Source organism: Bos grunniens, chromosome 13 (genome assembly GCF_055505025.1).
Source record: "Bos grunniens cultivar Pamir isolate PY7600 chromosome 13, Bosgru_T2T1.0, whole genome shotgun sequence".
In the NCBI taxonomy this organism is placed as follows: Eukaryota; Metazoa; Chordata; class Mammalia; order Artiodactyla; family Bovidae; genus Bos; species Bos grunniens.
The window spans coordinates 11,447,420-11,460,121 of NC_141177.1; the positions used below are offsets into that span (position 1 = coordinate 11,447,420).

General features: G+C 46.8%; 1 protein-coding gene across 6 annotated transcripts in view; it reads right to left on the reverse strand.

The window, feature by feature from the left end:
• Window positions 1-7,817: 7,817 nt before the first annotated feature.
• The window catches only part of L3MBTL1 (L3MBTL histone methyl-lysine binding protein 1), a 34,553-nt gene continuing 29,668 nt past the window's right edge, over window positions 7,818-12,702 (reverse strand). For 4 of the 6 annotated variants that reach the window (XR_015138997.1, XM_086331721.1, XM_086331723.1 and 1 more), the window contains one exon: window positions 7,818-10,551. Coding sequence is in view for 5 of the 6 variants with exons in the window: in XM_086331721.1 (XP_086187847.1) it covers window positions 10,453-10,551 (99 nt within the window). In the remaining variant the exon portion in view is untranslated. Of the gene's footprint in view, window positions 10,588-12,702 lie in introns of all 6 variants that reach the window. The other 2 variants (XM_086331720.1, XM_086331722.1) reach the window with 1 other exon arrangement.

The following is a 12,702-nucleotide window of genomic DNA, read 5'->3' on the forward strand; positions in this document are numbered from 1 at the left end:
AGCCTGACCACCTGATACTCCTGGCACTCTCTTGTGTTGAGCCAAATCCTGGTTCCAGAGCTCACTTGCCCCGGCACTGCCTGGGCACCCATGTGGGAGGAGCACCCTGTCTGAGTGGAGACCCGTGCCCCACTTTTCCCTTTGGAGAACTGAGATTCAGGAACCAGGGCTCAGCTCACCCCAGGCTTTGTCCTGTTTGATCTGTAGCTGCCCAGACCGAGTGTTCTAACTCAGGGCAGGGGTGGAGCTTGGATTGCTGGACAGGTGAACAAAGCTTTGCCCTGTGTCCGTCTTCATAGCAGGGAACTCAGAGTCTGACTGCCATGCTGCCTCCTTTGCTGCCTTTTTTTTTTTTTAAATTAAAATGTCAACAGGCCTTCCCTGGTGGCGCAGTGGTTAAGAATCCGCCTGCCAATGCAGGGGACATTGGTTCGATTCCTGGTCTGAGAAGATCCCATATGCTTTGGGGCAACTAAGTCCTTTGCCACAACTACTGAGCCCAAATGCCTAGAGCCTGTGCTCCACAATAAGAGAAACCCGCGCACAGCAACAAAGACCCAGTGCAGCCAAAAATAAATTTTTAAAAATGTCAACAACTTCCCAGTCATTCCAGTGCCTTAGAAACTGGTGAATGTGCTCTCGACAGCTCTGCATGCCTCGCTCTTCCACCAGCACACACGGCAGCAGTTGCCTGGCTTTGGCCCAGAGAGGGGCAGCGGCCGGCTCTAGGGCACTGAGCAAATCAGGGCAGAGCCCAGGGTCCTGCCCCTTTCCTGGGCTGAGCTGCTCCTCCTCTGCCAACCTCCTCCTCTCTTCCAGCCAGTTTGAAAAAATCCCACAAGACGGTATTGCATAATCAGTATGGAAGCATTCCAACACACTGAAGACCTTGAAATAAAAAGTGAAAACTTCTCCTCCAGCCTATCTTCAATCTCATTTCCAGGGATAACTGCTATTAACTCAAAGGTGACTTTTCTTCCAGACTTTTGCCTACACCTTCATTTGCATATCTCATCCATCCCACCCCCAAAAATGGACTATACTGTACATATTGTTCAGCAACTCGCTTTTTCCCCTCACACACAGCTCTCTGTGTCAACACATGTGTGCGTGCTGCATGCTAAGTCACTTCAGTCATGTCCAATTCTGTGTGATCCCATGGACTGCAGCCTGCCAGGCTTCTCTGTCCATGGGATTCCCCAGGAAGGAATACTGGAGTGGGTTGCCATGCCCTCCTCCAGGGGATCTTCACCCACCCAGGGATGGAACTCTCCTGTCTACCTGCATTGGCAGGTGGGTTCTTTACCACTAGCACCATCTGGGAAGCCCGTGTCAACACATACAACATTTTAAAAATATCTGTATCAGGGACTCCACACTCCTCCTGCAGGGAGCACGGGCTTGTCGGGGAACTAAAGATCCCGCATGCCTCGCTGTGTCACACTCCTAAAGGTGGGATTAATTTCCCCACTACTATTTTCCGTCCTCTGTTCCTTTGCTGATGGACACTCAGACTGTTAACCAAAATCACAGTAATTTTAAGGAGGCTGCAGAGAATATCTCTGTTAATATCATGTGACCTTGGCAAGTGTTTCTCCCTGGTAACTCCTGCAAGTGGGAGTTCTGGGTTCATTTTGACCTACCTACCAAGTTACTCTAAAAAGTTGTACCAACTGACACGCTATCAGCGGTGGTGCTTAAACTTGCCCTTTCCTCTCAAAGATGCTGCAGAAAATGGCCAAGGACACTCCTGCCCTGAGGCCATGGCAGGAAGGCATCTCCCGTCCCCCCTTCATTTTCCTTTTTCTTTCCCCTCCCAACCTTCCTGTATCCTCTCTTTCAGCTGGCTGGCTTCTGTAGCTTGGATGTGATGGTCAAAGATTTGTTCTCAGGGATGAGAAGGGGAAACAGTCTGAACCAATGGGAATCCACCTCTGTGAACACTCCCTCCACCTTGGAATCCCTCGGCCCACTTTTCCCTGCTTTATCTGTCCCGCCCCATCCCTACTCCCGCCAATACCCCCACCTACACATACCCTCTCACACCTGCAGATTCATCCATAGGCAGAGGGAACTCAGGGATCAGAACTGAGAAGCCTGTTACCCATGTGGATTGAGTGCAAGACCCTTGGGTCAACAGAATTCACACACAGGCTAGAGATGAGGCCCCCCAGCTCCCGCCCCACTTACTTTTCTTTTAGAAGAAAAAGATTTTCAGAAAGTGATAAATGTACAGAATTTTAAAAGTGGAGCTGGACTATGAGGCAGATAATGAGAAAGGTCTGTTCCCCATCTCCTTCCTCATGGACAAGGAATGCACTTTAACTGCTTCCTTTGGTATTTTTTAAAATGTATTTATTTTTAATTGAAGGATAATTGCTTTACAATATTGTGTTGGTTTCTGCCACACATCAACATGAATCAGCCATAGGTATACATACATCCCCTCCCTCTTGAACCTCCCTCCCACCTCCCACCCGATCCCACCCCTCTAGGTTGTCACAGAGCTTCCTTTGGTGTTTGCTAATACTTCCATGTATCTAAATAGCATGATTATACTGAGATTCCCTCCATCTGTCATTTTTTAGAAGTTCTCAAGTGGTTTCCTTACAATATTTCCATCTCGCCCCTTCAAACATTCACCTCTGCTTTTTCTAAAATTAATTGGTCATTGTCTCATTTGATTGTTTGAAATATTCAATGAATATGTCTGCATATATTGTACACCTGTACAAACACACATGCAAATAATTCTCAAACTCTTTGATAAAGCTGAAAATAGCCTCCTAATGCAATAATATTGGGTTAGCCTAAAAAATTCAATTGAGTTTTTCTGTAATATCTTAGGGAAAAACCTGAATGAACTTTTTGGCCAATTTCATTGGGTTTGTTTGTTTTTTTTTCTCATCCTTCCTGGAGATTTTCATCCTTCTCTTTTCATCTGGACAACTGCTCAGTTGTCAGCCTGGCCCTTCTTTTTCCATCACTCTGGAAATCCCCTTTGTCTTTCTCCTTTTAAAAAATTAAAAAAAATTTTTTTTGAGTGTGCCATGTGGCATGCAGAATTTTATTAATACTTCCACGTGCCTAAATAGCATGAATTAGATGAACCCATGCCCCCTGCAGGGGACATGTGGAATCTTAACCACTGAACCATCGGAGAAGCCCTTTCTTTGTCCCTCTTCTTGTTGGATGTCCTATTTCCTGGATCCTATGGGAGTCCTCTTTTTTATTCTTAACTTTTAAAACTGTGGTTAAATCTATGTTTCCATTTTAATCATTAAGAAGTGGACAATTCAGTGTCATTAAGTACGTTCAGTGTTGTGCAATCATCATCAGTATCTCTTTCCAAAACTTTTTCATCACCCCTAAGCACAGCTCTGTGGCCATTAAGCAATAACTCCCAATTCCCCCTTCACCCAGCCCCTGGTAACCTCCAGTCTACTTTCTGTCTCTATAAATTTGCCTATTCTAGATATTTCATGTAAGTGGAATCATACAATATTTGTCTTTTTGTGCCTGGCTTATTTCACTTAGTGTAATATTTTCAAGATTCATCCATGTTGCTTAGTCCATTTAATGGTTGAATAATATTCCACTGTATGGATAGATTTACCACATTTTGTCTATCTATTCAAGGATTCCCAGATGGCGCCAGTCAATGCAGGAGACATAAGAGATGTGGGTTCAATCCCTGGGCAGGGAAGATCCCCTGGAAGAGGGCATGGCAACCCATTCCAGTATTCTTGCCTGGAGAATCCCCATGGACAGAAGAGCCTGGCGAGCTAGAGTCCACAGGGTCGAAAAGAGTCAGACACGAATAAAGGGACTTAGCACACACGTCTATCTATTCATCTATATTTTGTCTACCTATTCATCTATTAATGGACTTTTGGGTTGCTTCCACCTTTTGAACACGGTGAATAATGCTTAAATGAACACTGGCATAAAAATAATCTGTTTTCAAATCTTTTAGATGTATGAAAAATGAAAGTGAAGTGTCCGACTCTTTGTGACCCCATGAACTGTAGCCTACGAGGCTCCTCCACCCATGGAATTTTCCAGGCAAGAGTACTGGAGTGGGTTGCCATTTCCTTCTCCATTTTATATACACACTTAGGAGTAAAATTGCTGGGTAATATGTGCTGTGTGTGTATTAAGTCGTTTCAGTCATGTCCAGCTCTTTGCGACCCCATGAACTATAGCTGGCCAGAGAACATGTAGCTGTCCATGGGATTCTCCAGGCAAGAATCCTGGAGTGGGTTGCCATGCCCTCCTCCAGGGGATCTTCCTGACCCATGGATCAAACCCCCTGTCTCTCTTATGTCTCATGCATTGGCAGGCGGGTTCTTTATCACTAGGGCCACCTGGAAAGCCCACTGGGTAGAATGGTAATTCTATATTTAGCTTTTTGAGGAGCCAAACTGTGCCAAACTTTTCACAGTGGCTGCACCCAACCAGCAGATTCTTCACATCCTTTCCAACAATTATTATTTTCCTTTATTTTATTATAGTGGTCCTGGTAGGTGTGACATGGTAGTTCATTGTGGTTTTGATTTGCGTTTTTCTAATGCTAATGCTGTTGAACATCTCTGTGTGTATTAGCTATTTGTGTATCTTTGGAGAAATGTTCAGTCAAGTGCTCTGCGATTTTTTTATTTGGATGGTCTTTTTGTTGTTTAGTTTTTAGGAATTATTTATATATTTAGATATTAAACTCTCATCAGATATGTAATTTGCACATATTCTTTCCCATTCTGTAGACTGTTGTTTCACCTTTTTCATTCAATGTACAAAAGGTTTTAATTTCGATGAAGTACAACTTGTCTGATTTTTCCTTTGTTGCTTGCACTTTTGGTGTCATATCTAGAATCCACTGTCAATTCCAAGGTCATAAAAATTTACCTCTACGTTTTCTTATAAGGGTTTTATGGCTTTAGCTCTGCTCTTTGGGTCATCGATCCATTTGGAGTTTTCTATAGAGTGTAAGATAGGCATCCAACCTCACTTTTTCACAAGTGGAAATCTCAGTGTCCTGTTCCTTCCCCATTGAATGGACTTGACACTCATCAAAAATCAATTGGCTTTAAACAAAAATTTAAGAAAATCATTTGGTTGCTGGGATGTCCCTGGAGGTTCAGTGGTTAAGATACCATACTTCCAATACAGCAGACACCAGTTCCACCAATTGCTGGTATAGAGGAAACAGGATCCCAAATGCCGAGCAGTACTGCTAAAGATTAAAAACAAGTCAATTGGCCATGAACGTATGGATTTATTTCTGGACTCTCAGTTCTATTCAGTTGTTCTTTATGCCTGCACTTATGCCAGTATCATCCATTTTGATTACATTACCTTTGTAGTAAGTTTTGAAACCAGAAAGTCTGAGTCCTCCAACTTTGTTCTTTTTCAAGATTTTGCCACTTGCAATTTCATACAAATATGAGAATCAGCTTATATATTCCTGCAAAAACATACACTGGAATATTGACAGAGTTTACACTGACTCTATAGATCACTGCAGGCAAGTATTGATGTTTTAACAATGTTAAGTCTTCCTACCCATGAATATTGTCTTGCCATTTGTCATGTTGAGGAAGTTTCCTTCTATTCTAGTTTTCTGGCAGTTTTTATTGTGAAACGGTGTTGGATTTTTGTCAAATGGCTTTTCTGTTAATATATCAATCGAGATGATCATATACTTTCCCATTCATTCCAGTAATGTGGAATATTATATAGATTGATTTTCTTATGTTGAAAAGACATATCTTCGAATTCCTGGGATTTTTCTCTTTTTTGGTTTACTCTTTTCATTTTGATGGAACACATTGTCCAGTGGCTTTCTGAGGAAAGGTGCATGGGAGGTAAAAGTTTGAAACCTTGAATGTTTGAAAATGTTCTGCTTTCATATTTGATTGACAGCTTGACTGGGCACAGAATTTTTTTTTGAAGTTGTGAAGACATTGCTCTCTTTTCTCTTGCTTCCAGCATAGCTATTGAGAAGGTCAATGCTACTGTACTTAATGTTCCTTTGGATATGACCTGTTTTATTCCTCTGGGAGCTTTTAGCTCCCCTTTGTTCTCATTATTCTGACATCTCACAATAATATAGCTTGGTGTCATTCCTTTTACATCCACTGGCCTGGGCATGTAGTGGGATCTTTCCATTTCTGTGAAATTTCCTTTTTTATTTTAAGTTCCTTTTTATTATAATAATTTATCTGTTCTCTATTAATGGCATTTCAATTAGTCGTATATTGGATTTCTAGTTAGTCCTCTAATTTTCTTCAGTTCAGTTCAGTTCAGTTCAGTCTCTCAGTTGTGTCCAACTCTTTGCGACCCCATGGACTGCAGCACGCCAGGCTTCCCTGTCTATCAGCAACCCCCAGAGCTTGCTCAAACTCATGTCCATCGAGTTGGTAATGCCATTCAACCATCTCATCCTCTGTCATCCCCTTCTCCTCCTAATTTTCTTACTCTTCCCCGTTTTCACCTCTTTTTCTATTCTACTTTTGGGACAATATCAACTTAATCTTTCAACCCTTGTGCTGAATTATCTCTGCAATCACATTTGAAATTTCCAAAAGTCCTTATTTGTCTCTCAATACCGTTTCTTTTCCTTTTATAGCAGCCATGGCTGGTAGATGGTTAACTTCAGACAAAGGGAAGGGCCAGTTCTTCCACTGAGATAGGCAGGAAAGGATGGATGCAGGTAGGAGGGGACTGGCATATACGGCGGCAGGAAGGTGGGGTATTCCTTCTGATGACCTCCGTTTTCTCTGTGACATAGATGGTGAAGACATTTACTGAGACAAAGTGAAAGGTAATGGGGTAGGAGGTTTGAGGAGCAAGGTAAAGGGAAGTCAAAGTTAATTCACCCCCGCCCCAAATTCCAGTTGCTTCCTGGGCAGCCCTAAGTGTTGAAGCCAAAGAACATCAGTCCACCATGGCTCCAACTTGCTCAATAAGATAAATTCCTGGTTAAAGTGTGGGAAAGATGGGCTCTTAGGCAGCTCCATGGTTGGTATTCTTCTAGCCAAGCAGTCTGAAAGAGTAGCAGAGCCAAGGAATTAAGGGTGTTGCTGACGTGATGTGATGGACTACTGCTGCCACTTCCGCATCTGCTCACACCATCTCTGGGAACTTTAACAAATTCTAACTGCTCACCTTGACATTTCCCCATCCCTCAATTAGAGGTCATTTAAAAAAACTGGAGGCACTTCCCTGGTGTACACTGGATGAGAATCTGGCTGTCAGTGCAGGGTACACACACCAATCACTCGTCTGGGAGGATTCCACAAGCCGCAGAGCGACTAAATCCGCGAGCCACAACTACAGGAGCCCGTGCGCTCCAGGGCCCGTGGTCTGCAACAGGGCGAGCCACTGCAACGAGAGCCCCACGCACCACAACTAGGGGTAGCCCCTGCTCGCTGCAGCTAGAGAAAACCACGCACAGCAACGAAGACCCAGCACAGCAAAACAGAACAGAAAGCAAATAACAAAAAAAAACCCAGAACACCTGGAGGCTTGATTGAATTTTCCACTCTTGACCGTTTATAAACTATCAAGGATCAGGTCATTTTCACACTATGCTCAGGGGTTCCCATTGTTTACATTATGTTGACTAATACAGCCATCTATCTTTATCCTGTTTCTTATCTTTTAAAATAGAATAAAAATCAGATGCTTTAGGATCTCTAACAGCTTATTATGTTACAATAAAGAATGCTTTATTCTCTCCATTGATGGAACGGTAATTCATTTTGTGCTTTCTGGATCTCTGACCATGAAAATAGAAAGACTCTGACAGCAAACCATCCTGGTCTTCAAGTTTATTTATGTTGTTTCAACACACTGACAAAATACACCACATTTTATTTGTAAATTTTTCTCTCTCAAGAGTGACTTTATCTTTAACCAGAAGATTCTCTTAAAGAACACGCACGCTTGCGTGCATGCATGAACACACACACACACACACAGGCACACTCTCACAAGGCAAGTACAAAAAAACATAACTCCACCAAAGTGCGTGTGAATGAAAGTGCAAACAGGCTTCATTTTCCAACTCTAGGATCATTCTCTCTGCTTCAGAAATTAAACAGAAAGCGTCTGGCTGTCCTAAGCCAGGGCAAGGGCTGGGAGAGGCTGCCAGGGCCAAAGTATGGTGGTTTTTTCTGCTGGAGAGCAGGTTGGAGGGCACAGGACAGGGGTGCCAACTCCCTCCCTTCACCCCTCACTGTGTGCCCAGGTCATGGTGTAATGATTTCATTTGGGGAAGGGAGGGGGTGAAGAACCAGTGGGGTGGACAGAAGGCAGATTTCTTATCCCCTCCACCCCCCCTTTTTTTTATGATTTGGTTTCTTTCCCGGTAAGACAGTGCTGAGGCTCAAAGTTCGGGGGCCTGGGGGCCCCCGTCTCCAAGGCCCCTGGTCCATCTTGTGTTTCCCGTAGACAAGGGTTAGGACAGCGGAGGGCAGACCCACGTGGCTCAGCCGTCCCAGCTGTGCTCCTTAGAAGTGGAGAGGCCCCACAGCACGGCTGTGTGTGCTTGCTGTCTTCTTATGCCAGAGTCAGCGAGCTCTCTCTGCAGTCTCATGGGGGAGCAGACGAGGCGATGGAGCTGGTGGGCTTCAGTGACACCCGAGCAACCAGGACAGAGAGGCTCAGACGGGGTCCTCCTTACTCCTGAGCAAGGAGACTGTGCAACCTCGGTAAACCCAGCCCCCTGCCCAGGGCAGGGCCGGGCCAAGCCTTCCCAGGAAGGTGGTGTCTCTGAGGTCCGTCCACAGCCCTGTGGCAGTGCAGCAGGGGGCTGAACGGCTGCTCTGGTCCAGCTACCCGGGCCTCCGTGAGAAAGGGTCCTCTCTTGGGCCGAGGCAAGTAATCAATAGAGCTTTGGGTTTCCCAAAGATAAAGCTTCATATTTTCACAATAATAGCCCTTGACACTTTCCCACAACGAGCTTCATGTCTGCACCCTGACAAGCACATCTGAGAGTGTCCAACGCACATCTGCACGTATGCATCATGTGGCGGAGATGAGGGGTCCAGGGGAGGCCCCGGGCTCCACAAGAGCCTGGCGGTGGCACCTCACCTCCATGTGTGCGGCCTCTGCCCCCTGCCCCTGTAGGCTGGGAGGCAGGTTTGGCAGGGCTCAGTGGAGCCACACTTCGACAGAAAGGTCAAAATCCCAGAGCCGTGGCAGGTATCCGGCTGGCAATGCAAGACAGGTGGAGGGTGGTAAGAGAAGCTTAAGGGACATGGAGAATTCAAAGCTAGAGGAATTCATCTTCTTCCCAAATCCCACTTTTTAAGAGTCTTTGTAAGACTTCCCAAAACCAAGACATCTAAGAGACAGGTTGAATGTGACGCCATGGGGGGGAGGTGCATGCCAGGCAGAGTGCATGCCAGGCAGACATTCCCATGGCAAAAGGCCTGGCAGGCATGGGGCCCTTACCTCCTGGGCAATACACTGGCTGAGACCCACGGCGGCAGGGAAGGATGCTCTGCTCTGCTTTGAGAGCCTCCATGTCTGCCGACCACCCTGCAGGCCCATGGCCCGGGATTATCTGATGTACCCGGGGGCTGGCCTCAGCTACCTAGCTGGCCAGCCTGCCTCCTCGTCACAGTTGACGCAGGGGGTGTGTGGGAACATCTGGGGAACCTTAGCCTCTGCTGCAGAAGCCAAACAGGTTCTAACCACCCTCTGCTGGAAACAAGACAGGGCATGGGGGACACTCAAATACCGAGTGGTCCAGAACTGGGACCTGAAGAAGGTCCCAGAACTGGATGCTGAAGGCATCCTGGCTCAGAATCCCCACTTCTGGGCAAGAGACAGAAAGGCACCCACAGCCCTCAGTGGATGCTGTGAAGACATACCTCTGGGAATGTCTGGGAAAACCAGACAGCAGAATGAGGGCAACAAAACCAGCAGACAGAAACAGGCGAGGTGCTGTTTTGAATAAATGTGTTTGTGGCAGGGTGGCTTCCTGGAAGGAGGAAAGGAGACGGCGGGGTCGGGGCAGGGGTGGTGGGGGGAAGCACAGAGAGATGCCGAAGAGAGAAGGGCCTCAGGCTGAAGGACTCCTGTTCTACCAGACTCTTTTTTAACTGCTGAAAGACCCTTCGGTGATGAAACAGGTCACTGGAGAGGTGGGGCCGTCATGGGTGGGGCACCTTCAACCTTCGCCATCAGTAACGCTCCAGTGGCCCGCTCACACCCTCACTGGTGTGCCTGGTAGTAGATGAGCTCCAGGACTCGGGGGGCTAGGACTCCATCCTCCCCAGGGCTCCTCTGCTCCCCTGTACCTTGCAGGAAGTGGCCCTGGAGAGAAGGACCACCCCAGTTAAGGGCCAGAGGGTGGGTGGGGGGGGTCCACAGGTGGGATGGTAGGAACTCAAGTTGGGAAGGAAGCATCAGCTGCAGAGGGAGGGCCCAGCCCTGAGGCAGTCACTTTAAGGTGTCGTCGGCGTTTTTGAACATGAGAATGGCGTTATAGATCTTCAAGGCTGGGCCCAGCTTGACGCTCATGATCTTCACAATGTCCGCCTGTGTCAGCAAAAGGAAGGCCTCGCCATCAATCATCTGAGGGGTCGCGGGAGGGAGGTGGAAAGCAGAGAGGGGAAGGAGGAGGGTTGGGGTGATGCGTGGGGGGTGGGAGGGAGAAAGAAGGTGGGCGTGAAGGACAGGTGTGGGGAGGGGCGGCGGAAGGCGGGGAGAGGAAGGAAAAAGGAGAAAGGACAAGGAAGGGAGGGAGGAAAAAAGGAAGACAGCGATGGGGACAGAGAAGGAAAGAAAGACATCCACTGGCCTCCCCGTGTCCACACACACACAGTCTCTCTCTCTCTCTTCTGGTTGGCTGGTCTGGATTTCAGAGTGTATTTGCAAACCACTCTGCGTCCTCACTGACAGGGGCTTCTAAGAACCCATTGTTACTGTCCTCATATAAACCCACGAGTCTATGAGAGTGCTGTGAATAGTAAACCAGCAGACACAGCGGGCAATCCCATGTGATGTAGGCTAAGCTCTACCTTGTTACCTGTGAGCTCTTTTTGAGAAGGAAGGGCAGGGTGGGGAAGGAAGAGAGGAAAAGAGAGAGAGATCTAACTTGAATCTAACCAAGCCTCTGCACCCGATGTCCAGTTTATAAGAAACACAGGGGAGAGTGGAATTAGTTAAATGACACCTCGAGGAAGCAATGAGACAAGTCTAGAAGTTCACATTCACCAAGACTGTTGTCAGTGTTGTGAAAAAAGAAACAAACAGAGGGCAACTATTCTAGAACAGAAGATATTTAAGAGACGTGATGATCTAGATCAACTGTGTGAACCTTGCTTGGGTCCTGGCTCAAAAGTACCAACTGCAAAAGATATTCCAGGCACGAGCAGGGAAATCTGAATACAGCAGAATACAAGTGATATAAAGCAGCTATTGCCCATTTGTTCAGTGGGATGACAAGGTGGTGGTTATGCAGACAAAGACTTTAGTCTTTAAGAGATGCGTGCTGAAGGGCTCAGGGCTGAAAGGTCATGATGTCCACTCTTTACTTAAAGCTACTTCACCTAAAAATAGGTGAAGCAAATATGAAAGCGGTTGATAATTGTTAATTCTCTGGGACGAGGTTATAAGTAGAGACAGGGAAGGGGAAAATCTGTTAAGGAGGAGGGTAGGATTTGAAGAGAGTCAGAGAGGGAGGAAGGTGGGGCAAGGAGGGGGGATGGTGAGTACAAGGGCTTTGTCTCTTTGCAGGTGGGCTGGGCTGGGCTAGGGAGCCTCTGGGCAGGAGGGCCACAGGGCTCCTGGTCCCACCACTGGCTTGAAGAACTCCCTCTTCTGAGGCTCGGACCCCTTTATCAAAGAGGCACCATCCCTCCTATGGTTCACGGCAAACACAACACGACTATGGTGTTCCTTATGAGCCCAGCACTCTTCTTAAACACTTGTGGTGCATTAACTGATTCAATAATCCTCACCACACTTCTCGGAAGCAGTACCAGTATTACCCCCATATTACAGATGAGGAAACTAAGGCAGAAAGACTAAGGAATCGGCCCTCAGTCACATTATGCTGGGCCAGGCACATACAGATATCAATAATTATTTGGTGAACAAATACCCAACAGCTACCATAAAGGGGACAAAGAGAGGACTGCGCAGACTTTCCCTAGGACCACCGGTGCTGATCACCAGACTGGATAGGCTACCCATCAGACCACTGATCTGAAATTGGAGCAGATCCAATTTCTCACTCATGAAGCATTCCTCTAATGACTGGTCTGTCCCGACTAGAACGAATCCTGACTTATGTCCCACAAAGCATCAGTTCAGCCAGAGAAAGCCCATTCCTTGGAGCAGCATCCTCCTTGGGGATGACAGATGATGTAGACCAGACCCCGGAGAAGGCAACCCTCAGACCTTGCAGAGGTCCCCGTCTACCCTGGGTAGACTCTACTGGATGCCGGTGGGCTACCAGCACACTGTCCCCCCTTTGGCATTGCTTTTTTGCATCACAGATCATGCTGAACCGAAATACACAGCAGATGCTCAAGGGAGAGACAACTCCTCCTAAAAAGCAGAGAAAGCCCGAGGACCAAACTCCGGAGTGATTCTGTGGCTGGCTAAGCCTCTTAACTCAAAGAGCATTGATTTACAACCTGTCATCACCCAAAGGAAGATCTCTAGTGGGTGATACATCTTCTG